The 26,795-nt window shown below is 44.6% G+C and overlaps 1 protein-coding gene across 2 annotated transcripts in view; it reads right to left on the reverse strand.

The window, feature by feature from the left end:
* Positions 1-6,354: 6,354 nt before the first annotated feature.
* znf804a (zinc finger protein 804A) overlaps positions 6,355-26,795 on the reverse strand; it is a 460,452-nt gene continuing 440,011 nt past the window's right edge. For both annotated transcript variants that reach the window (XM_038789216.1, XM_038789217.1), the window contains one exon: positions 6,355-11,736. In XM_038789216.1, the coding sequence (XP_038645144.1) occupies positions 8,217-11,736 (3,520 nt within the window). In that variant the 3' untranslated portion in view covers positions 6,355-8,216. The remainder of the gene's footprint in view (positions 11,737-26,795) is intronic.

Genomic DNA, 26,795 nt, shown 5'->3' on the forward strand with positions numbered 1-26,795 from the left:
CTCTGTTGTGACACATGACTGTGCATTGCTAGGTATGTCTGCAGGAAGGTCACAATCTGGGCAAACCTCAACACTGCAAGGACATAAACAACTCATGCTTCATCTTGCTGGCACATATTAATCTTTAATTTTTTTTGGTACTCTGTAGCTGTTGTTCAGAGAATGACTGGTACATGAAAAAATTCCAATAACCACTTTTACTCTTATTGTTAAAAATTGAAGAAGGACTAATCCCTACATAGAAAACTTTCTGGCTATAATTTTGATTTGAAAAGTTCAACAAAGTGCAATCTGGCTGCAGTCAAATCCCTTTAAAATTGATTTCAGTTAACCAGGAACAGGAAAAGTAAATGAAAGCTAAATGGGAGAGATTTCATGAGGAACTGAACAGCATGAGTTTGCAGAGCTCAGTTTGGCATGAGAGTAATGCTACAAGGCTTACAAAAAATGCAGAATAATTTTTGTGATTTGCAAAAGCTTTGTATTAAAAATTAAGAGCACTATTTTTGTTAGTTTGTAATGGAAAAACAATGTATATATGAATTCCCTTTCATTGTCTGGCACTGTTTGAATATGAATTCATTTACGTATTTTCTACTATTTAGAGTGCCTCAGATGAAGGTGTTGACGGAATGAAGAATGATTGCTCAGATAAGTTAAACGTCTCCATGAGAGAATAAATAGTGTAAGTTATGGTTAGCACATGAATATGTTTTATCTCCCACAATTAACCAGTCAGTATTACAGAATCACAGAATTTACAGTGCAGAAGGAGGCCATTCAGCCCATTGAGTCCGCACCGGCCCTTGGAAAGAGCACCCTACTTAAGCCCCAGGCCTCCACCCGATTCCCATTATCCCCGTAACCCAGTAACCCCACCTAAGCTTTTTTGGACACTAAGGGCAATTTAGCATGGCCAATCCAACGAACCTGCACATCTTTGGACTGCAGGAGGAAAACGGAGGACCCGGAGGAAACCCACGCAGACACGGGGAGAACGTGCAATCTCCACACAGACAGTGACCCAAGCCAGGAATTGAACCTGGGACCCTGGAGCTGTGAACTGTGCTAACCACTGTGCTACCGCGCTGCCCCAACATTTGCATCAAATATTTAAATCATCATTGATGAGCAAATTTATGTTTGCAGCGTGGCTATTAGAAGGATGTGTTTGATGCTTTTCATTGTATTAAATTGACTGCCTCTCTATTTTTTTCCCATTGATGATACTACACTGTTGAATACTAGTGCAATCAAAATGTGGGGCTAATACCACCTTAATTAATGAATGGAAAATATAACTTTTGATTCAAACGAGCAGCATGAAGTTAGTTCTTTATGTTATTTAATTGTCTGACTTTTACACTTACCAGATTATGAACTATATTGTGGATGAATATGTAAGAAGACTACATATGTACATTCAAATGTAGATAACACTTTACAATTGTCTGATAAGATGTATGCGTGTGTCGAGTGAGGTTGCTTTACCCAGCCCTTCCCCTTCATTGATCTAGGGAAATTTAGAGTTCTGTTTGGTACTTGTTCTTGTTTCACAGTTGGGATTGAAAACTCATACATGAGGGATTGCAGTTGCAACCCCACTTCTAACAATTCCACCGTACATAATTGAATTACTCTCATACTCTGTCAATGGCCCCCTGGGTAATCACACTAACAGGTAGGATGATGCATTAACCAAGTGGGCCAACAGAAATAACATCAATAAAATATGGTAAAAAGGGATCGTTCAGTGAAGAGTCAATTCTAAATGAAAAAGATGGCAATGAAAATATATTTGCATACCACTTCTCAACACTTAGATGTACCTTCTGTCACTAAGTGATGTCATGGTTTACAATGGATTGAACAGGCAGAGAGCACAGTGTTGTGAAATGATTAAACAATAATGCAGCTAGTTAATTGTCACAGCTTTGGAATCAGCAAAACAGGAACATAATCATGAATATCTTGGTAAAAGCACTTCCAGACTCTGCATGATACACCAGTTCAGAATGCATGGTGGCACAGTGCTGCCTCATAGTGCCAGGGACCTGGGTTCGATTCCAACCTTGGGTGACTGCCCGTGTGGAATTTTCACGTTCTGCCCATAACTCTCCTCCGGGAGCTCTGGGAGCTCCGGCTTCCTTCCACAGTCCAAAAATGTGCAGGTTAGGTGGATTGGCCATGCTAACTTGCCCCTCAGTGTCCAAAGGTTTGGTGGGGTTACAAGGATAGGGTGCGATTGTAGGGATTGCACTGTCGGGATTCTATGAGCACAGAAGGTTATTTGCCCCATGATGCCTGTGCCAGGACCTTTGAAAGAGCTATTCAATTAATTTTAATTACCCACAAAACCCCGGAGTTTCCCCCCTGTAAGTATCTACTCAGGTCTTTTTTGAAAGTCACAGTTGAATATGCCTGACCCACCCTTTCAGACAATGCATTCCAGATCGGAACAATTTACTGCATAATAAAAAAAGATTCCTCATAGTGAGAACATTAAATGCTAAATTATTTTATATTTTGCTGCTTTTCTTGCAGCAATTCATGATTGCCATGACAATTTATTAACAGACAGAAGTACACTTCTTCTGAGAATTTGTCTAAAATTTGAATGGCCACATCCACATGTTACCTGTCCATTGAATTTTCGACAACCTTCAAGATCCTGTCAGATTCCACATTTACTTGCCTTATGTGCACCTAAAACTTAGTTGAACGTAGCTGAAGAGATGATGGTAGTAAGATTGGCTCTTGAGCGGTCTGTATGCAGGGTGTTTAGCTACTCACATCGTCATTGGTAACCTACAGTAAGGGCTGCAGAAATGCTGCTTTGCTGGAATTTGTATAATTGTTTTTGTGTTTGAATATTGGAGGTAGAATTTCAAGACTTGAATCATCAAGATAGAAAGTGCTGCTGAAAAATAATACCTGACACCATGGAGATATTCAACGGGATTGAAATGCACCCATAAAAGGATAAAAGTGTAGCTAGCTTCACAGGAATTAAAACATCTAACATGACTATTTTTTATTTTTTACACAACCAAATGAGAACAGGTGTTAACACCACCCACCAATGTGAGTAGGAAACTATGATGAACAGATTTCACATGTAAGATAAGGGGCTGACTTCTCTGGTCTCCCTGCTGTGCGTTTCTCAGTGGACGCTGTTCTCTGGGGGCGGGATTCTGTTTTCCTGCCGCTTGTCAATGGGATTTCCCATTGAAGCCACCCCCACATCACTGGGAAACCCAAGGGCAGGGGTATGCTGCCTGCGGGAAAAGTGATTTTCAATGGCCGGAGAATTCCGACCAAGTTTTTCTTACTTCATTGGGTGTAAATTTCACTGGCTGTGGCAGCATTTATTGTCCATCCCTAATTTCTCTTGCACTGAATGGCTTTCAGAGGGCATTTAAGGGTCACCCACATTGCTGAGGATCTGGAGTCACATGGAGGCCAGATCTGGTAAGAATGTCAAATTTGCCTCCCTGAAGGACATTAATGAACCAGATGGGTTGTTATAACAATCATTTTATTGAATTTTTTGATTGGATTCAAAGTTCCTCACCCGCCATGGTATGATTTGAACCTGGGTCCATGGTTTACTAGTCCAGTGACAATACTACTAGGCTACCATGATCATTATTACTGTCAAAACAGTATAGCAATGAACTGTTATTATTGTTTGGAAAATTTGGCCCTTTTTCTGTTCTCATTATAGTTAAATAGTTAAATACTATTAAATATTAATTTCTGAAATTAATAATGACCTGGATTTTGTGATAGTAATGATGCTGAAACTATCAGCATCCACCGTCATTACTCTTCTGAAACTAACAGCAACACCTGGGCCGGGATTCTCCCCTACTCGGCGGGGCGGGGGGTCCCGGTGGGATGGAGTGGATTTCTCCGCACTTTTAGGGGCCAAGCCCTAACCTTGAGGGGCTAGGCCCGCGCCGGAGTCGTTGGCGCCCCGCCGGCCGGCGGGAAAGGTCTTTGACGCCACGCCAGCCGGGGCCAAAGGGACTTCGCCGGCCGTCGGAAGTCCACGCATGTGCCGGAGCGTCAGCGGCTGCTGACGTCATCCCCGCGCATGCGCAGGGGAGGGGATCATTTCCACGTCCGCCATCGTAAAGGCTATGGGGAACGCGGAAGGAAAAGAGTGCCCCCACGGCACAGGCCCGCCCGCCGATTGGTGGGCCCTGATTGCAGGCCAGGCCACCGTGGGGGCACCCCCCAGGGCCAGATCACCCCGCGCCCCCCCCAGGACCCCGGAGCCCACTCGCGCCGCCTGGTCCCACCGGTAAGGTAGGTGGTTTGATTCCCGCCGGCAGGACCGGCATGACAGCAGCGAGACTTTGGCCCATCGCGGGCCGAAGAATCGCCGGGGGGGGGGGGGGCTCGCCGACAGGCGCGGCACGATTCCCGCCCCTGCCGAATCTCTGATGCCGTCGGGGGGTCGGAGAATCCCACCTCTGAAGTCTGCACGCGAAGTTAAGTTTGGAGATTCAGATTTTCTTTCAGTGATTCTAATCTTCTCCATTTGGTGCACAATTGAGGTCCCTGAGGTCTGTAATCAATCAGAAATCCGTAAACAGTCAAAACCTTGCCCCTTTATTCTATTTTTTCTGCATTAAAGAAGTTACAGCTTATTGAATGATGTGTAATTGGGTTTTTAATAGCAAACTAAAAGCATAATTATTGCAGAACAGCCTCACTAGCCTTGAAAAACTAATTTTATGTTTGTTGAATATCGAAGTTCTAAGCTCTGATAAAAGAAATTCAAATATTTAAAAACATTCAAAAGTTTGTTTATGATATTTCAGTTTTAACTTTAATCTCGTGTGCATGTTCCCATAAAATTTAATTAACAATGAAGAATAAAAAGTGCATTTTACTTTCTGTTTTGCCAACTGTGGGGATATTCCAATGTGATTGCCCAAACTGCTTACCCGACATGACAATATCACTGTTGCTGTATGCCGATGGATCCCTTTAAATTTGCACGAGAGTCAAACTTAATTTGAGTAGTGGGAAAAGGGAAATCCACACCACGGAGTTTGCTAGATTTTTGTGGGCAGCTTTCTTCAAGACCATGCTGAGTGCCATCACTTTGTCACTAATCACAAAATCCAGGCCAACGCTACATAAATAATTAATTCTGTGGGAATCAATGTCCAATATGATTCTGATTTTGTCTCTGATAATTATTGTTTGTAAAGTGAGGTTGAACCAAACAATTTTATACAAACTCCCCATTGCACAATTTATTGTGTTTTTTTTACAAATTTAGTGAATCCAATTCATTTTTTCCAATTAAGGGGCAATTTAGCGTGGCCAATACACCTATTCCGCATATCTTTGGGTTGTGGAGGCGAAACCTATGCAAATATGGGGAGAATGTGCAAACTCCACACCAACAGTAACCCATAGCCGGGATCGAACCTAGGACCTTGAGCCATGAGGCAGCAGTGCTAACCACTGCATCACCGTGCTGCCCTATTGTGTTCTTAATGGCTTAGGGAAAATGTAAAACCATATTTAGCATAATAGTCAAGAATTTATGTTTTGTGACATTAAATCGTATTAAGTAGAAATGGGTTCTGGCCTCATGTATATTCAGCAGTGAACATTACTATTTGTTTGACTGTATAATTGACACTGTGTAGCAGGTAATAGCCTATTTTAAGCCATCAACTAATGGCCTGCTATTGCCTAGTTTTTACAGTTCTGGTACAGAGTTGGAGTGCTAACTTACTGATTGTGAAGGCTGAATTGAAATAAATTTAAACTACTGCTTTGATATACAAAATGTATTTCCATTTTCAGTAATGCTGCAATCTCAGTAACAAGGCTCTTTTGTATGTGTGCTCATTAGGAAGCAGAGTATTGGTGCTCAAGGAAGCAACATTTTTCGATTTCATGCACAGTGACAGCTTTTAAGCCTTCTAGGTCAGGTATGACATAGATAAGATGCAATGCAGTGGATCATGGTGTTGGCGATGTAAATCAACCAGCTTAAAAAAAAACAGCCTTTAACCAATGACCAAAACACTGTAATTATCCACACACTCTATTTATGATGTCTTGGAGCAAGACTACATAATTGATGCCAGTTACTGCTGAATTAGGGTAATTTTCTAATATAGGCTGTGTTGATTGTGAATTAAACAATATCTGTCTTAAATTATTTCAATTTTGATGGAGAAATATCGTAACAATAGTACTATTAAAATATATATATATAATTTTTTAATATAAATTTAGATTAGCCAATTATTTTTTCCAATTAAGGGGCAATTTAGCGTGGTCAATCCACCTACTCTGCACATTTTTTTTGGGTTGTGGGGGCGAAACCCACGCAGACACGGGGAGAACGTGCAAACTCCACACGGACAGTGACCCAGAGCCGGGATCGAACCTGGGACCTCAGCGCCGTGAGGCGGTTGTGCTAACCACTAGTACTATTAAAATATGATTGTTATACATTACTTATTGCAATATTGGATTTTAGGCAGACACATGTCAAAGTGTAATATTTCTATTCCAGTGACAGGCCTGGATTTTCACTACTGAGGTAAGTAGGTCAAATTGGGAAATTTCCCAACTAATTGGACCTGCCTTGCTAGAAAATCCCCAAATGTTGGTAATATTGTTCCAGGGGAGACTAGTGTGTGATGGAGTCAGGCTATTCAGTTCCACTGAGAGTGCTCTTCCACCTGTCCTCATTATGAATGCTTGGCTGAGTGCCTAGATTCAGAAAAGTATCATTGCAATAGCAGGTCCCGCACTGACAGCTGAAGAGAACTATTGACTTTGCTTGATTGAGATTTTTAAAAGGTTTGAATAAGTTGTTCTTTCTGTAATCTCTTTTGGTAATGACTCAATATTTATTTGCACAAGATTAAGAGGCGTGAAATGTTTGAACCGTCTGGTGTTGATACTTTAATTGTCTTTCTGACTGATACTTTTATTGGGTTGTAGGAACAGCATTTTTTTTGTCCCAAAGGGATATTTGTGATTTTATTTTTCTGAACCGCGGGGAACATGAAAGTGTCGTGGGAGCATGGGTAAGAGTTTTTGAATTTACCATTCAAAAATTTCTCAAATCCAAACTATGGCTCATGACTCTTCTGAGGTGCCATAAAGCCTGAATCACAGTGAAGCTGGTGTGACTCCATCAAACTGTGGCTTTACAGGAGCTGGCTACACTCCCAAATGAAGCTGGCAGGGTCAGGAGTGCAGGGTGAAGGCTAACTACCCACACCCCTATCCCATAGCAGTAGAGATTAGGGAAGCTGGAAATGGGGGTGGGAATCCCAGAATCGGATCCTAACTGCCACTTTTAAATGGCTCTGGAGTAATTCTGACTCCACAAAAATCTGGGCCTGAGACTTCTGTGGTATGGACAAGGAATCATACAATACCAGGAATCGCATTCTGCCATTATACTGTGATCCGGTCACATTGTCAATATCTTGCTTCTAGTAGTGCATCAGAAATTAGCATCTTTATTCTTCGACATCACTTTGGTTGTGAAGAGGTACATAATATATATAATAAATAAAATAGATAGATAGCAATAAGCTATAAATTGCCAAAATAATTGTGGGTTCAGATGATGCTTCGAGACAACTTCAACTTGACTGTCAGAATTTATATTATCATTGATTGCATAAATACCTGTATGTGCGTGTGTGTATGCGCATACCAATTTAAACAGCTATTTTGATCTAGCAGTTACATCCAGCAGTACAAAACTCAGTGTAGTGACAAGATGCATCAGGTATACACACAGCATTCACTTCATAAAAAACATTGCATACAACAAATAATTACAACAAAGTAGAAATAAATTCCATACCTAATATATTTTAAAAGGTTTGTGTGTACATTTGGACTAATTTCATATTGTTTATTTACATTGCTGTAAACACTACCAGCAGTACATCAACATTAATACTCTGTAGACTTCAAGTATAATAGCAAGTTCTGCAGCAAGAAGGGAACATTCCAATACTTACAATATAAGATGCAAAAAGGGATTAGTGTAACACATTACAAGGAATAATTAATATTCCATCTACCACTTTGTAAAAAGATTGTAAACACACCCAAAATAGGTAATGCCAATATTATTTTACAGGTTTATTGAAAATCCAGGCCTGGATTCCAGGCTATTTAGGTAAACATTTATTTCATATCATATTTTACGTGTTGTGACCTGTTAGGTGCAGAAAATCTTGGGTAGTGAAATTGGAATGAAGTAAATGGTGGAGTGGAAGAGGAGGCGTATGCAACGTGAGTAACGGAGGGAACAGTGCAGCAGTTGGCAATGGATGGAGGGCAAAATGGCCTGGGTGAACAGCACAGGCTGGAACAATGTGGAGTTGTGGAGCTGCGAGAAATGTTGGATGCCCTCCTTGATAAAGGCCAGGGGCTAACGAAATGTGGGTGAAGTGTGGTGAGAAGGGATGGGCATGGGGAACAGACTGTGAGTGAGGTTGCATGAACGTTCCTGCAGTCACTGCAGCTGCTGCGGCGGCGGCGTGACGTTGGAGCACAGTGTGATGAATTGTTGTGATTGATGCAGTCGTCATCGATTGCTGACGAGGCTGTTGCACGGGACGTGTGACTGTGGTTGTAGGTGTCTTCACTCTTCTGACCAGCTTCTGTTGTTCTATGTGCTGTTGAGCTTGAATCTGCAGTTGCCTGTATTTCTCAATTTCCTCTGGCGTGAATGATATTGTTTGAGAGAGTGGGGAGAACGTTTTGTACACTTGCTCAGTACTTTGAGTGTGATTGTCAAGAATTGAGGCTGCTTCACTCTGTGGAGCTTGCTGGTTGTTGCAGTGTAGAATCTTTGAATTATCTTGGAGCCATGATGATCTTTCTGCATGTGTCTCAGGTGCACTTTCATAATGGCAGAGAAATACTTCATTTAGGGATGGTTTGATATCTTTGATGGCATCACCATATGGGTCTGTCTGTTTCTGATGAATTACATCCCTCTGTGATAGAGCCTTCATCGCCGGCACCTTTTCACTCTGCGGCAACACAGTGTCATCATTCAGTACAAATGAAAGCCCAGGAAGCAAAAGATTCTCTGAAGGGTCTTTGTGATTAATCCACATTTCTGAAAACCTATTTTTTGTATGCTCATCAAGTTCTTGTCTATCATATGTCATCTTGGACACTTCTGTGTCCAGAAAATGGTTGTTTATCTTTGAATGGTAATCTTCTGCAAATGTTCCTGCTGACAGCTTGAATACTGAACTGCAGCCTTCCTCTGCCTGCTCCACAGTACTATGAGAGATGTTTATCATATTCTTATCTTGCCTTGGAGCATTTGGTGCAGTATTTTCACAGAGATTCCCTTGACATGAAGGGTAGCAAGGCTGCAGATCATCTGCCGAAAAGCACTTACTATTTTCCCTTTCTGACATTTTGCTCTTTAAGTTATGCCTAGCTTGACATAGCTGCTTTCGTCGGCGAGATTCTACTCTATGATTATGTGTATGATCTGAGTTGGAACTACCCACTTGGTTCCAACTCCTGTAGGATGGATTTGGGCATTGTTTATGATCTCCATTTGGGGATGAAGAATTTCGATGTCGACTGCGTCTGTGATGGATAATGACAGGCTTGCCATTCAGAGATTCATACCCTCTCTTCACCAAATGTCTTTCATCACTTTGTTGATCAGAATATTCCATGTCTGAAAAAGAATTGTAGCCATTGTTTCTGCTTCTTTGCTTACTTTTACAGGAACATATGGTGCCTGATGAGTGGCAGTCTCTTGAAGAATCTCTGGACATTGAACACTGCTTGTGCTGATTGCAGCCAATGCTCTCACTCTCTGGAAGAAAACCATCACATTCCCCATTGTCCTCTCTGCTTTCTCCTTTCTCTCTTGTTTCATAATTTGTATTACACACTCTGCCATTCCGGTTACTTTGCAAAGTATCTCTTTTTCTATTGTTGGGGTCAATTGTTTTCTGCGTTTTTGCCAGTTTTTCTGAGACTACATTATTTTGATCACATTTAACTTCAAATTGTTCAGGGCATCCTTCTGAATATTCATTTTGCATTTTTTCTTCTTCAGGTCTGTATTCTACTGCACCCCTGATGTTTTCTTCATCAGGCAATTCATTTGTGCCTGAACTGCTGGAGCCTCCATCCACCTCCATGTTGTCTTGATTTTTCCATTCGACTGACAGTTTTCTCTTTTTCATTTTTTTATATATGCAACTGCGCTCTTTCTCTCCATTCCAATTTATATAACTTTTAGTTTCAGTTTCCTTCTTTCGCTGCTTATGCCTCAGATGCCTAGAAGACTTTTTGTGCTTTTTCAAATTTTTAGACTTGAGATAAGATGCAAATTCTTTTATGGATTCTTCTTGGCCAGTCCCATTGTAGTGGGGCTCTAATCCAACTGCTTGATCACTACAAATGTTCTGTGTCTTTTCAAAGTCACTTTTGTGAAGAGTACTGTGCACTTCATCTCTACTCATAGCACCTTGCCCATAGAAGCGAGAGCCACCTGGTTTCATTTCTGAAAAGCTGCTCAACAAACTTCCTTTGGCAGGTCTGCTTAGGTCTTTCAATGAGATTTGAGATGCCTTTATATCATTTGCTTTGGGATTTATTTCCTCCACACAGCCTTTAGCTCGGGATGTCCTAAAGTCAAAATATAGAGGATTACAACAGAAAGTGATGGAAGGCTCGGTGTTTGTAAAGTTCAACATTTCCGAAGGCCATTGAAGGACAGTTGATTGATCCTTGCTAACCACAGGGAAAAAAGGAGCATTTGGTCTTCTGCACATGCAAGGATTATTTTGCACGCCTGCAATTTCTGTCTCTACATGTCGAGAGCAGCAATTCTCAGGTAAACCACCAAGGAACTCCTCAGTCACATCACCCTTTTGTGTTAACTCAATAGCCCTTGTAGATGTTTCAACTCCCACCAGTGAACTTGACACTTCATTGCTTAAGTTCACGTCATTTCCATTTTTTTCCTCAATAGGATCCAAACACCCTGACCCATCATTTTCAGAGGCTTTTTCTTCCTTGGTTCCTGCTTTGTAGAGTGCATTTTGATTTGTGATTGACACAGACTCGACAAAGGGATGCTTTGGCTTATTCTTGCATTGAACTTGAGATGTGCAGGAAGAAAAACTGCTTTCTGTCGCACTGTTGCATTCCTTCATTATCAAATCCTGTGACCCTTCCTTAACCAAGGACATTGCATTAGTGCAAAAATTATTTTCTTGTTGGTGCTTACTGCTTTCTGGCTTCACATCCAAATCAGCATATGTCTCTATGTTGGAGCTTGTTTGAGAATTATATGTATTGCAGTTGATTTTGCGTTTGTGGCTTATGTTCATTTCACTTGACCCTTCTTCACCATTGTCACAGAAAACTGCTGCAGACGATTCCAGTTTGACAGGAACTTTCTTGGGAAAGGAAAAGGAGAACCCTATTTTTTGTCCGCAGGTTTGCTTTCCCATCATGCAATGTGCACCTCTCCAGATCTCAGATGTATTGCTTATGGATAGTTTGTTCTTTCCTCTACTGATTTCCTCCATGCTGCCTGCTCTGCCAGTTTCAGGATCTGCTGATTTCCTGTCAGTTCCTCTGGCATCCAGGTAGGCGTGCTGCTGAATTTTCCCCGAGGCATTTTTCACAGCAACAGTTGTGGACTTGAACTTTGGGCCACTCCCTGGGGCACTAAAGTGCAACAAACAAGATAGTTTGAAACACTGCACATGAACAAAATATAGATATAGCATTACTATCAATTTCACCAACAGCAGAAAATAGAATAATAATAAAAAATATAAGTAGTCTTATTTCTTTCTGTAGGGACGAGGCTGACAATTGTTAATTTCTGGACTGATAAGTAACAACATTACGTTCTATGTAAGTTACATTAATTCGGCAAAATGCTACCTGACAGGCTTTATAATCAGCACATTGGAGGAACTGGTAATGCTCTATTTATGCAGATTGGGAAAAGGATGTTTGGCTAACTTGATTGAATTTTTTAATGAGCTTTTCAAAAGAGACAAACCAAATGGTTCCTTCTGTGCTGTACTGTCCTATGATTCAAGATGGAAAGGGGTAGGTTAAATAAATGTCTGAAATAGTTGGACTAGTAGTATAAATTAAATAGTATAAACATTCAAAAATAAAATCTTATATGCATCTTTATTGGGTCATGTTACGCATACAGGGAGAGTAATGTACATAGGGTAGGATTAACTGAACCTGTTTACACACCACAAGGCACCTAATTAAAATCTGTTGAGAGAGAAAGGAACCTTGATCTTATTATTCATAGCTCTCTACAGGGTTCATGAGCAATGTGGAAGAGCCACAGCCAAAGCAAACAGGATGTCAGGTTGCATAAACAGAACTATTAAATATAAAGCAACTCCTACTGTCTTGAACTTGTACAATTGCCTCGAGGCCCTCTTGGGAGGCTATTTGAGTTAGATAGGTTGGGAAAGACTAGCAATCATGTGCATAAGCTATGCACGGGTAGAGAGAGGTTTGGGGCGTGATTTCATGGAAACATTTGCAAGTGTCAATTTGAGCTCGATTGGCGGAATGTTTCTCGATGGGCACGTTGGTGAGATCACAGCCTATATTCAATGGCACATAGTGCTGGAAATGAGCCTCCATGAGCATCTCACCATTACTGCTACCACCCCTCTCCTGGCATCAGTTCTGCCTGCCATCCCTTAAATTCACATCCCCCCTCCCACCAAATCATTGGCTGACATCTCGCACCCTCGCCACATGTGATTTTTGTTCTTGCTCCTCACAACCCACTGGCCCATGCCAGCACAACTCCTTCATGTCCACGTGCGATGCCCACATATGCCACCTGCTATAGATCCCCCCACTGTGCGGCTCACAATGCCCTTCCTTTGTCCACCTAGGAGAAGACAGCCCATAATAAGTGGAAATGAAGCAAGATGGCGGGCATCCTCACCGCTATCAGGAATGGACCCTGGAAACCGTAGGGTTGTCTGAGGAGAGAGGAGTCACCGACAGTTAGGATAGTCTACACTGCAAAGGTGAGGATCCGTTGCCTCTTCACCCAGACCTGTCTCAAGTGAGTTGTTCATGTCAGACAAACTGAGCCTTCCCTCTCACTGACCACATGTCCATTGTCTCACAGGATCTTCATCTGATGGGGCTGGGCTATCTGGAGTCCTCCCCCCCCCCCCCCCCCCCGCCACCCAAGAGACCACCTTGCAGGAGAGCACCAAAGAGACCACTATCAATGCGTCACAGCTTTCATCCCCATTTTCCACCAGTGCAGAAGAGACACACAAGTCAATGAGCAATGGGTTATCTCTTGGGGGGATAATGGATATCCATTGAGGTCCTGGCTGCTGATGCCGGTGTGGAGACCCGAGATCAAAGTGGAGACCCAATATACCAAGGCCCATGTTGCCACCCATGCTGTCAATGAGCGGTGCATCGGACTGCTCAAAATGCGTTTCCGATGCCTGGACAGCTCTGGTGGTGCACTGCAGTACACCATTCCATATTGGTACCAATACAAAGCTAGATCAGCTAATTTTCAGAAAAGAAAACCAAATACCATACAGTACCACCCCTCGCAAGTTCCTCAACAGAAATGGAGGATAAGCCTGAGAATGTGTGATCATGTCCAGAACTTTGACAGAGAAATGATCTGTCCATCAGTGTGTTACTTGTTCCACGTATCAGTGCCATTCTCCTTCCAGAAGCTGCAGCTGTGCAGGCTCGCCCACACAGCCCAATCTCACCAGAACCAAATGCTGCCATCCACATATCTCACTGCTGTTCAAGTGCAGCTGAACATCCTTGACTTCCAGTGTGTTTAACCTGTGGTAATGAGCCAGTTACATGCAGCTCTCACCACAGCAGCAACTAAAGCATCAGCAATCTGCAAAAGCATTTCTTCATCGGCATCATCAGGTGGTCCATTTGGATCAATGTCACGCAATGGTCCTACGATGGTTTCTTGCTTCAAACCAGGTTGCAGGACTCGTACGTCCCCTGAACCAATGTTTCAGGACCCAGGTATCATAGAAAAATTGTCCTTCTTTCCAGCTGCAAAAAAGGAAAGAAACAGCAACAGCAGCCTCCAGGCATCTGCAGCCATCAGCAGGAGCAAGTAGCAAACATCTGGACTTGAAACATTAGCTCTTTTCTCTCCCTTTGGATGCTGCCAGACCTGTTGAGATTGTCCAGCATTTTATCATTGGTTTCAGATTCCAACATCCGCAGTAATTTGCTTTTATCCACAATGTTTAAAGTTGGCTTGAAGGCCTCATAGACGAAAATCCCCTCACTGCCACCCGGCCCAGGGACGACCCCTGACCTGGAGCTCTTCAGCCCCCCAACCAAGCCTAACCCCCCTGAAGGGACCCCCTCCCTCCAAGCAGCCCCCCAACCCCCGCCCCACGAGCACTGGGGCAACAGCTCCTGAGCTGCATGTCGGAAAATTGAAACGGCTACTCACCTCCTCAGTTCCCCTCAGCAGCCATTGTGCCAGCTTCAAGTTTTTCAAAAGGAGTACTGAACAGCATCTGTGTGATTTCTCACTGGGGAGCCAATTAATTCCCGGAAAGCCGTTGCATTCAACTTCAGTCTTGCCAATGAGATTAAATTAACGCAAATAAGAGATAATTATGCGCTTGCCATATTTGGACGTCATCCGGAAATCGTCATCGCGACTGGGCTGGTTACTTTAGCAAACTGATTTGTGCCTGGCGCCAGTCTTGAATTTAGCCTTTCTCGTTATTTAACCGACATGCCCAGATCCGTGCTACGTGAAATGTGATAGTTATATCGTGTCCTTGGTGTTCGATAGTGGTTCGAATAGTAGATCCATGGAACAAGTTACTGGTTCATGTGATGAGTACAGCTTTCTTTTGTATCTTCCAGATAGCATTGGAGCAGTTTACCATTGGAAAGAAGATTGTATGCTAAACAAGGTAGGTAAAATACCAAATGTTATTTGGAGTATTGCGTACAGTTCTGGTCGCCTCATTATAGGAAGGACGTGGAAGCTTTGGAACGGGTGCAGAGGAGATTTACCAGGATGTTGCCTGGTATGGAGGGAAAATCTTATGAGGAAAGGCTGATGGACTTGAGGTTGTTTTCGTTAGAGAGAAGAAGGTTAAGAGGTGACTTAATAGAGGCATACAAAATGATCAGAGGGTTAGATAGGGTGGACAGCGAGAGCCTTCTCCCGCGGATGGAGGTGGCTAGCACGAGGGGACATAGCCTTAAATTGAGGGGTAATAGATATAGGACAGAGGTCAGAGGTGGGTTTTTTACGCAAAGAGTGGTGAGGCCGTGGAATGCCCTACCTGCAACAGTAGTGAACTCGCCAACATTGAGGGCATTTAAAAATTTATTGGATAAGCATATGGATGATAAGGGCATAGTGTAGGTTAGATGGCCTTTAGTTTTTTTTCCATGTCGGTGCAACATCGAGGGCCGAAGGGCCTGTACTGCGCTGTATTGTTCTATGTTCTATGTTCTATATATACATGATCGCTGTCGACTCCTGAACAAGCTTTGATCCTCTAAGGGTCGATAAGGAATTTCACAACTTTTTTTTACTCTCCATATCTTATTTTCATCCTGGAGTTTTCACCTCGCCAATGAGGTTATATCACTGATGCTGGTTAATGAATAGGCATACTGATGGAATGGATGCCTGACCATGATGCTCCAAATTCATAAGTAATAATATGTGATATAATTTGACTGGCCTGTGAGCAGGTTTGGCCAACTTAATGAAATTTTCAGATAAACTATGCAGGGTGTGTGATGGTTTTAGTTTGTACAGCAATGGCAAACTGGAATGGAGAAGCCTGAGAATCAAACAAAACAGATAAGTTGCAGGAGCCATCCAGGCACCTTGATGCAGCTTGTCTATTTCTACCTAAACAATCCTCTACCCACCCCGAAAGTGGCCATCGTTATAAGAGGAGATGAGCAGACATTTCCGGTCCCCTTTTCTGAGGAAAGATATCCAGGCATTGAAAGCAGTCCAAAGAAGGTTCACGAGATTGATCCCAGGTATGCAAGTGTTTTCTTATGAGGACAGGTTGAGTAGATTGGGCCTGTACTCGTTGGAGTACTCAGGGAGGGCTGGGATTTGGTGACGGAGGTTAATAGTGAAGGCAATTGGTGGTCAGGAAAGGAAATGGCGGGGGGGGGGGGGGGGGGGTGGTTGAGCAGACGGATTCATCCTTGCCCTGGGAGAATCTGGAGAAGATGAGACCTCCCAGCTCCTCCTCGCATGTCAGAACCTTGCCACTACCTGTTCTCGATATTATGGCTCTTCCTTGGGTTCATCCTCCACCCCCTCCTGGACTGCCTCCTTTTCCTCCTTAGACGATGCCACAGAGCGGTCAAGGCACCGGAACTACATTTTCAGCAGGCCGATGCACCGCTCAGTGACAGCACTAATTACATCTATCTGGAATTAGAAATCTAATCATGACCATGAAATCATTGTTTTCATAGAAAGACTCTGTCCTGGAAGTGTTTGGTCGGTCAGACCGGCTGCAGCTATGGTTACCCCTATTATGGGTCTTCACAATTTGAAAGCTGGCTTGTAGGCCTCACAGATGCAAAGCCCTCACCTATCCAGTCTAGGGGTGACCCCCAACCTGTAATGCTTCAGCCCCCTAATCGAGCCCAACTCCCTGAGGTTCACAGGTAAAGGCAGACAAGAGTGGGAGTAGTTTACAGACCACCAAAATGCGACTTCTCAAGAGATCAAAGCATAAATGGGGAAATATCAAGGGCTTGTTTGAAGGGAGCTGCAATTACCATGGTAGATTTTAATCTGCATATTAATTGGACAAACCAAAACGAGTACATTAGGGATTGCTTTTTAGAGCAGTATGTTGTGGAACTTAGTCAGGAATGGGAGGCGAAATTCTCCCATCGGGAGACTAAGTCCCGACGCCAGAGTGAAAACTGGAGTGTCGTCTGAGGCAGCTCCTCGCCCCCTATTCTCCCACCCCCGGGGGGCTAGGAGCGGCGCCGCATCATTTACGCACACCGGGCCTTGGCGCCGCGTAAATGACGTCACCCGCGCATGCGCAGGTTGGCCGGCAGCAACCCACGTTTATCTCAATCAACAAGATGGATTCCACGAGAACAAGGAAACCTCCATGGTTAAAAAAGGAGATCAAGGATAATGTTAAATTGAAATTCCAGCAGAGGGCAGTAGAGCGGAGCTACTGATTGGCTGTTCTGGGGAAATTTGCATACGTGCAGTGCAGTCAGCGTAATTTGAAGGTGGTTTGTGGAGCGGCTGTTGTCAAGTGACAGTTAAAACGGAAACACTTCCTCAATGTTTCCCCCCCTACCCCCTCCTCTAACCAAAAAAAAAATCTACCGCGGTCGTTGGGAAGCGGGATCTGCCTCCGGACTTTCGGCGGGAGCAGGGGCCTGTTGTGAAGGTGAGTGAGTGCCTTTAAATTTGCTTACCTTTCAGCAGGAGTAGCCTCCGGATTTTCAGCGGGAGCAGGGGCCTGCCGGGAAGGTGAGTGAGTGCCTTTAAATTTGCTTACCTTTCAGCGGGAGCAGCCTCCAGATTTTCGCCGGGTGCAGGGGCTTGTCGGGAAGGTGAGTGAGTGCCTTTAAATTTGCTTACCTTTCAGTGGGAGCAGCCTCCGGAAGGTGAGTACCTGTATATAAGTCGGGCGGTTGCTAAACCCGAGACACTACACTTGTAGTGTTCCCCACCCTTCCACCTCCTCAAACCTAAGGGGTTGAGGGAATATCAGGTAAGCTCTTCCTTTCTTTTTCTTGTTTTTTATCTAGAGGTGATGTCAGGGAAGGCAGTACAATGCTCCTCCTGCAGAATGTTTGAGGTGAGGGATGCCGTTAGTGTCCCTGCTGATTTCATCTGTGGGAAGTGCACCCAACTCCAGCTCCTCAAAAACCGTGTTAGGGAACTTGAGCTGGAGCTGGATGAACTTCGGATCATTCGGGAGGCAGAGGTGGTCATAGATAGAAGCTTCAGGGAGGTAGTTACTCCAAAGAATAAAGATAGATGGGTGACAGTGAGAGGGGCTGGGGGAAGCAGTCAGTACAGGGATCCCCTGTGGTTGTTCCCCTTAGTAACAGGTATACCGCTTTGGATACTGTTGGGGGGGGATGACTTACAAGGGGTCAGCCATGGGGTACAGGTCTCTGGCACAGAGTCTGTCCCTGTTGCTCAGAAGGGAAAGGGGGAGAGCAGAAGAGCATTAGTCATTGGAGACTCCATAGTTAGGGGGATAGATAGGAGATTCTGTGGGAACGAGAGAGACTCGCGGTTGGTGTGTTGCCTCCCAGGTGCCAGGGTCCGTGATGTCTCGGATCGTGTTTTCGGGATCCTTAAGGGGGAGGGGGAGCAGTCCCAAGTCGTGGTCCACATAGGTACCAACGACATAGCTCGGAAAAGGGATAGGGATGTAAGGCAGGAATTCAGGGAGCTAGGGTGGAAACTTAGATCCAGGACAAACAGAGTTATTATCTCTGGGTTGTTACCCGTGCCACGTGCTAGCGAGTTGAGGAATAGGGAGAGAGAGCAGTTGAACACTTGGCTGCAGGGATGGTGCAGGAGGGAGGGTTTCAGATTCCTGGACAATTGGGGCTCATTCTGGGGTAGATGGGACCTCTACAAACGGGATGATCTACACCGGGACCAGAGGGGTACTAATATCCTGGGGGGGAAGTTTGCTAATGCTCTTGGGGAGGGTTTAAACTAGTTCAGCAGGGGATTGGGAACCTGAATTGTAGCTCCAGTACACAAGAAGCTGAGAGTAGTGAGGTCATGAGTAAGGTTTCAAAGTTGCAGGAGTGTACCGGCAGGAAGGAAGGTGGTCTAAAGTGCGTCTACTTCAATGCCAGGAGCATAAGATGGGTGAGCTTGCGGCATGGGTTAGTACCTGGGACTTCGACGTTGTGGCCATTTCGGAGACATGGATAGAGCAGGGCGAGGAATGGTTGTTGCAGGTGCCGGGGTTTAGATATTTCAGTAAGCTCAGGGAAGGTGGTAAGAGAGGGGGAGGGGTGGCATTATTAGTCAAGGACAGTATTACGGTGGCTGAGAGGACATTTGATGAGGACTCGAATATTGAGGTAGTATGGGCTGAGTTAAGAAACAGGAAAGGAGAGGTCACCCTGTTAGGGCTTTTCTATAGGCCTCCGAAAAGTTCCAGAGATGTAGAGGAAAGGATTGCAAAGATGGTTCTGGACAGGAGCGAAAGTAACAGGGTAGTTGTTATGGGGGACTTTAACTTTCCAAATATTGACTGGTAATGCTATAGTTCGAGTACTTTAGATGGATCCGTTTTTGTCCAATGTGTGCAGGAGGGTTTCCTGATGCAGAATGTAGATAGGCCAACAAGAGGTGAGGCCATATTGGATTTGGTACTGGGTAATGAACCAGGACAGGTGTCAGATTTGGAGGTAGGTGAGCACTTTGGTGATAGTGACCACAATTCGATTACGTTTACTTTAGTGATGGAAAGGGATAGCTATGCACCGCAGGGCAAGAGTTATAGCTGGGGGAAAGGCAATTATGATGCGGTGAGGCAAGACTTAGGATGCATCGGCTGGAGAGGAAAACTGCAGGGGATGGACACAATGGAAATGTGGAGCATGTTCAAGGAACAGCTACTGCGTGTCCTTTATAAGTATGTACCTGTTAGGCAGGGAGGAAGTGGTCGAGCGAGGGAACCATGGGTTACTAAAGCAGTTGAAACACTTGTCAAGAGGAAGAGGGAGGCTTATATAAAGATGAGACGTGATGGTTCAGTTAGGGCGCTTGAGAGTTACAAGTTAGCTAGGAAGGCTCTAAAGAGAGAGCTAAGAAGAGCCAGGAGGGGACATGAGAAGTCTTTGGCAGGTAGGATCAAGGATAACCCTAAAGCTTTCTATAGATATGTCAGGAATAAAAGAATGATTAAGGTTGAGTAGGGCCAGTCAAGGACAGTAGTGGGAAGTTGTGCGTGGAGTCCGAGGAGATAGGAGAGGTGCTAAATGAGTATTTTTCGTCAGTATTCAGACAGGAAAAAGACACTGTTGTCGAGGAGAATACTGAGATACAGGCTACTAGACTAGAAGGGCTTGAGGTTCATAATGAGGAGGTGTTAGCGATTTTGGAAAGTGTGAAAGTCCCCTGGGCCGGATGGGATTTATCCTAGGATTCTCTGGGAAGCTAGGGAGGAGATTGCTGACCCTTTGGCTTTGATCTTTAAGTCATCTTTGTCTACAGGAATAGTGCCAGAAGACTGGAGGATAGCAAATGTTGTCCCCTTGTTCAAGAAGGGGAGTAGAGATAACCCTGGAAACTATAGACCAGTGAGCCTTACTTCTGTTGTGGGAAAAGTCTTGGAAAGGTTTATAAGAGATAGGATATATAATCGTCTGGAAAGGAATAATTTGATTAGTGATAGTCAACACGGTTTTTTGAAGGGTAGGTCGTGCCTCACAAACCTTATTGAGTTCTTCGAGAAGTTGACCAAACAGGTGGATGAGGGTAAATCAGTTGATGTGGTGTATATGGATTTCAGTAAAGCGTTTGATAAGGTTCCCCATGGTAGGCTATTGCAGAAAATACAGAGGCATGGGATTCAGGGTGATTTAGCAGTTTGGATCAGAAATTGGCTAGCTGATAGAAGACAAAGGGTGGTGGTTGATGGAAAATGTTCTGACTGGTGTCCAGTTACTAGTGGTGTACCACAAGGATCTGTTTTGGGGCTGCTGCTGTTTGTCATTTTTATAAATGACCTGGAGGAGGGCATAGAAGGATGGGTGAGTAAATTTGCAGATGACACTAAAGTTGGTGGAGTTGTGGACAGTGCAGAAGGATGTTACAAGTTACAGAGGGACATAGATAAGCTGCAGAGCTGGGCTGACAGGTGGCAAATTGAGTTTAATGCAGAAAAGTGTGAGGTGATTCACTTTGGAAGGAATAACAGGAAGACAGAGTACTGGGCTAATGGTAAGAATCTTGGTAGTGTGGACTAGCAGAGAGATCTCGGTGTCCATATCCATGGATCCCTGAAAGTTGCCACCCAGGTTGAGAGGGTTGTTAAAAAGGCGTACTGTGTGTTAGCTGTTATTGGTAGAGGAATTGAGTTTCAGAGCCATGAGGTCATGTTGCAGTTTTACAAAACTCTGGTGCGGCCGCATTTGGAGTATTGCGTGCAGTTCTAGTCGCCACATTATAGGAAGGATGTGGAAGCATTGGAAAGGGTTCAGAGGAGATTTACAAGGATGCTGCCTGGTATGGAGGGAAGATCATATGAGGAAAGTCTGAAGGACGAGGCTGTTTTCGTTAGAAAGAAGAAGATTAAGAGGTGACTTAATTGAGGCATACAAGATGATCAGAGGATTAGATAGGGTGGACGTTGAGAGCCTTTTTCCTCGGATGGTGATGTCCAGCACAAGGGGACATTGCTTTAAATTGAGTGGAGATTGATATAGAGGTAGAGGTAGGTTCTTTACTCAGAGAGTAGTAAGAGCGTGCAATGCCCTGCCTGCAACAGTAGTGGACTCACCAACACTAAACGCATTCAAGTGGTCATTGGATAAACATATGGATGATAAGGGAATAGTGTAGAGGGACTTTAGAGGGGCTTCACAGAACGGCGCTTCATCGAGGGCTGAAGGGCCTGTACTGCGCTGTAATGTACTATGTTCTATGAAAGGCAGGATATACCAAATGCCAAGGGACAATGGTAGACCAGAGAACTGGGAGGATTTTAGGATCCAGCGGCAAAAGACTAAAAAGTTCATAAGAAGGGAAAAAAATGAATTTTGAGACAAAAAACCAAGAGTAAGAGTTTCTATAGGTATATAAGTAGGAAGCAGATGGCTAAGGTAAATGTGGGACCTCCACTGAATGTGACTAGTGAATTAATAACAACAAATAAAGAAATGGTGGGTATGTTAAATCATTTTTTTGTATCAGTCTGCACCATGGAAAACATTGCAAATATCCCCAAGATATCAGGTGGGCTGATTTCAAATAACATGGTAGAATGTATAAAAATCCTAACCACAAGGTATAGTGCATCAGAGAAACCCAAGGGACTAAAGGTGGACAAGTCGCCAGGACCCGATGAATTACATGCTAGTGTTTTTATGGAAGTGGCTGCAGAGATAGTGAACCCAATGGATGAAATATTTTGTAGCTCGCTAAATTATGGGAGGGTACTGGTAGATTGGAACGCAGCCAATGTAACACCCTTGTCCAAAAAGGGACAAAGGCAGAAGGTACGGAACTGTAGGTCAGCTTACAGAACAAGACCAGCAGCATGGGTTCAATTCCCATTCCAGCCTCCCCGAATAGATGCCAGAATATGGCAACTAGGGGATTTTCACAGTAACTTCATTGAAGCCTACTCATGACAATAAGCGATTATGGCAGCAGGGTAGCATGGTGGTTAGCATAAATGCTTCACAGCTCCAGGGTCCCAAGTTCGATTCCCGGCTGGGTCACTGTCTGTGTGGAGTCTGCACGTCCTCCCCCTGTGTGCGTGGGTTTCCTCCGGGTTCTCCGGTTTCCTCCCACAGTCCAAAGATGTGCAGGTTAGGTGGATTGGCCATGCTAAATTGCCCGTAGTGTCCTAAAAAAGTAAGGTTAATGGGGGGGGTTGTTGGGTTACGGGTATAGGGTGGATACGTGGGTTTGAGTAGGGTGATCATGGCTCGGCACAACATTGAGGGCCGAAGGGCCTGTTCTGTGCTGTACTGTTATATGTTCTATGTTCTATTATTATTATTAGTTTAAAATCTATTATTGGCAAGATGCTGGAGTCAACAATCAAAGAAGAAATAGCTAATCATTCAGGAAAGCTGAATATATCACATAAGAGGCTGGTGCATGAAGTAAAAGCCCATGGAATTTGAGGAAGTGTGTTAGCATGGATTGAAAATAGCCTGTCACATAGAAAACAGAAACTTGGAATAAATGGGTCCTTTCCAGAATGGAAAGACGTAATTAGTGCAGTACCGCAGGAATCAGGGGCGCGATTCTCCGACCCCCACGCCGGGTGGGAGAATCGTGGGAGTGCCGGGCGATTCACGCCACGCCGCCCTGGCACCCACACGTGATTCTCCCACCCCACCCCCAAAACAGCGTGTCGCGTTTTGCGACAGGCCGCTCGGAGAATCGCCGCTCCGGTTGAGCGGCGATTCTCCAGCCCAGATGGGCCGAGCGGCCTTCCTAATACGACCGGTTCACGCCGGCGCCAACCACACCTGGTCGCTGCCGGCGTGAACAGCGTGTGACCACTGCGTGTGGGGCCTGTGGGGGGCGGAGGGAGGATCGACCACCAGGGGGGTGCTCATGAGGGGTCTGGCCCAGGATCGGTGCCCACCGATCGTCGGGCCGGCGTCTCTGAAAGACGCACTCTTTTCCCTCCGCTGCCCCGCAAGATCAATCCTCCATGTCTTGCGAGGCGGTGGAGGGGAGGACGGCAACCGCGCATGCGCGGGTTGGCGCTGGCCAACTTGCGCATGCACGGGTGATGTCATTTAGGCGCCGCCGGCCGCGTCATTCAGGCGGCGCCGCATTGACGCGGGCGCCAAGGTCTGGCGCACGAGATTAACGCGCTGCCGCTCCTAGCCCCCTGGGGGTGGAAAATAGGGGGCGAGGAGTGGCTTCTGATGCCGGAGTGAAACACTCCGGTTTTCACTCCGCCGTCGGCACTTTGTCTTCTTTTGGGAGAATCGCGCCCCAGTTCTTGGCTCGCAATTGCTCACTATTTACATTTATGACCTTGAAGAAGGAACAGAATGTAAGGTTTCCAAATTTGCCGATGGTACCAAAATAGATGGAAGGGCATGTTGTGATGAGGGTATTGTGATTCTGCACGGTGGTTAGCACAGTTGCTTCACAGCTCCAGGGTCCCAGGTTCGATTCCGGCTTGGGTCACTGTCTGTGCGGAGTCTGCACATCCTCCCCGTGTGTGCGTGGGTTTCCTCCGGGTGCTCCGGTTTCTTCCCACAGTCCAAAGATCTGCAGGTTAGGTGGATTGACCATGCTAAATTGCCCTTAGTGTCGGAAAAGGTATGATGGGGTTACGGGGATAGGGTGGAGGTGTGGGCTTGGGTGCGGTGCTCTTTCCAAGGACTGGTGAAGACTCGATGGGCTGAATGACCTCCTTCTGCACTGTACATACTATGACTCTATGATTCTAAAAAAGGTAAATCATGTTTTGGGGCTGATTTAGTACAGGGCTATATCACTGGCATTGAAAGCAGACCAAGGCAGGCCAGCAGCACGGTTCAATTCTCGCACCAGCCTACCCGAACAGGCACTGGAATGTGGAGACTAGGGGCTTTTCACAGTAACTTCATTTGAAGCCTACTTGTGACAATAAGCGATGTTCATTTCATTTCATTCCAAATTTTCTCAATTTATTTGAGGATTTAACAGAGAGAGTAGATAGAGGGGAACCTGTAGATGTAGTGTATTTAGATTTCCAGAAGGCATTTGGCAATGTATCGTATAACCGGCTGGAGCATAAAGTAAAAGCCCATGGAATATGAGGAAGTGGGTTAGCATGGATTGAAAATTGGCTGTCACATAGAAAACAGGGAGTTGGAAGAAACGGGTCCTTTTCAGAATGGAAAGATGTAATTATTGCAGTGCCGCATTAATTTATACCAAAGCAGATGGAAGGGCATGTTGTGATGAGAGTATTGTGATTCTGCAATGGGATATAGATAGATTGGGTGACTGGGCGAAAACCTGCCAAATGGAGTTTATTGTGGTGAAATTGTGAGGTCATACACTTTGGTAGAAGGAATCAAAAGGCTGATTATTATCTAAGTGGAGAGAGTCTGCAGGTGAGTGAAATACAGAGGGATCTAGGTCTTCCAATGTATGAATCATAAATAGCTAGCAGGCAAGTGGGACAAGAAGTTAAGAAGGCAAACGGATTTTGGCCCTTATTGCAAAGGGGATGGAGTTTAAAAATAGGGAGGTTTTGTTGCAATTGTGCAGGGTGCAGGCGAGGCCTCACCTGTAATGCCACATACAGTTTTGGATCCCTTACCTAAAAAAGGATATAGTAACATTGGAGGCAGTGCAAAGGAGATTCCCCAGGCTAAATTTGGGATGAGAGAATTGTCCTATCAAGAGAAACTAAATAGTCTGGGTCTGTATTCCTTGAAGTTGAGAAGAGTGAGGGATCACCTTATTCAAACATACAAGATCCTGAGGGGGCTTGACAGGGTGCATGGTGAGATGTTTTCACTAGTGAGAGAATCTCGAACAAGAGGACATTGGTACAAGATAAAGGACTGGTCATTTAAAACTGAGATACGCAGAAATTTTGTCTCTCAAGAGGGTGGTGAACGTTTGGAATTCTCTGCCCCGGAGGGTGGTGGAGGCTGGATCATTGAAGTATTTAAAGTGGAGGTGGATAAATATTTGACAGCTCGAGGAATAGAGGACCATGAGGAAATGGCACAGAAAAGGAGTTGAGGCTGACATATTGAATGGCGGAGCAGGCTTGAAGGGCCTTCTAATTCTTATGTTCTTGTGTTTTGAGGAGTTCCCCACCCCACACCCGAACACTGGGACAGCAGCTCCAGTACCCTTGAGCTGCTTTCTGGAAAATGGAAAGGACTACTCACCTCAACGCTTCCCCTCAGTAGCCATTGTGCTAGTTTCACGTTTTTAAAAATAAGAGTGGCTATTCAACCATCTGTGAGTAACTGTAAGTGATGTTAGTAACTGAAAAGACTATGAAATGACACATGCGTGACTTCTCGCTGGCGTGTCGGTAAGTTCTGGGAGGCCGCTACATTAGACTTCAATCTCGTTAATGAGATTGAATTGAATGCAAATGAGGGTTAATGATACTCTCGCCATTTTTGGGCGAGATCCAGAACTCATCATCAGGAAAGGCCGGGTGAATCGCAAAGTGTTTGTGCCCAGTGTGAATATCGATTTTGTTCTCTCCAGTTATTCACCCAGCATGGCACAGTCGCTGAATCATGCCTATTAAGTTTTCACTAAGTGCAAATTGCCTGAAATCAGCCAAGCCAGAGTCCAATTCCATTTCTCTTCCAGCACCTAGTGATGCACTAAGGCAGACTTTCATCTGTTTCCACAGCTAGTAACTCCTGGAACAGGTCACTGGTCAGTCGCCAGAGGCTTATAGCTTGAAGGGTACCACTCCACATCAAGTGTGGTTGACCAAGAGTCGGTCCTGCTCTTACCGCCAGCCTTTGGCATATTTCACAGATTAACACCCAACCTGTTTAACTGCATTGTGAATGCACCTTCCTTGGCCCTCAAGTCCAGGGGAGGACTCGAATCCAGAGCTTCTGGCTCAGAGGTAGGGACTCTACCCACAACCTCGGGACCTGAGCCAGAGTAAGAGAGGAATTTCAATCACATCCCAGCTCAAATTCAGTTTTTGTGATCTTTTGTATTGGTCTAAAAATGATGGTGTCTTTCCCACAAAACTAGCTCCAGCTCCAGATTGAATGAATCACCAAGGTAGGGTTCCATTAATGCAGGCATTTGAAGAGACTCTTCAAAGTTATTTTGAGGCATGAGGAGACTACGAGGCACCTTTAGACAGCTTTTAAATATTGAAAAATATTGAATTTTGCAAAAAGTACTGAAAAGTGTACACCAATGACGTGAGCATATATTTATTATAGTTTTTTAAAAGTCTTTTCAGTTACTAACATCACTTACAGTAACTCACAGATGGTTGAATAGCCACTCTTATTAA

Source organism: Scyliorhinus canicula, chromosome 2 (assembly GCF_902713615.1).
Source record: "Scyliorhinus canicula chromosome 2, sScyCan1.1, whole genome shotgun sequence".
NCBI lineage: Eukaryota > Metazoa > Chordata > Chondrichthyes > Carcharhiniformes > Scyliorhinidae > Scyliorhinus > Scyliorhinus canicula.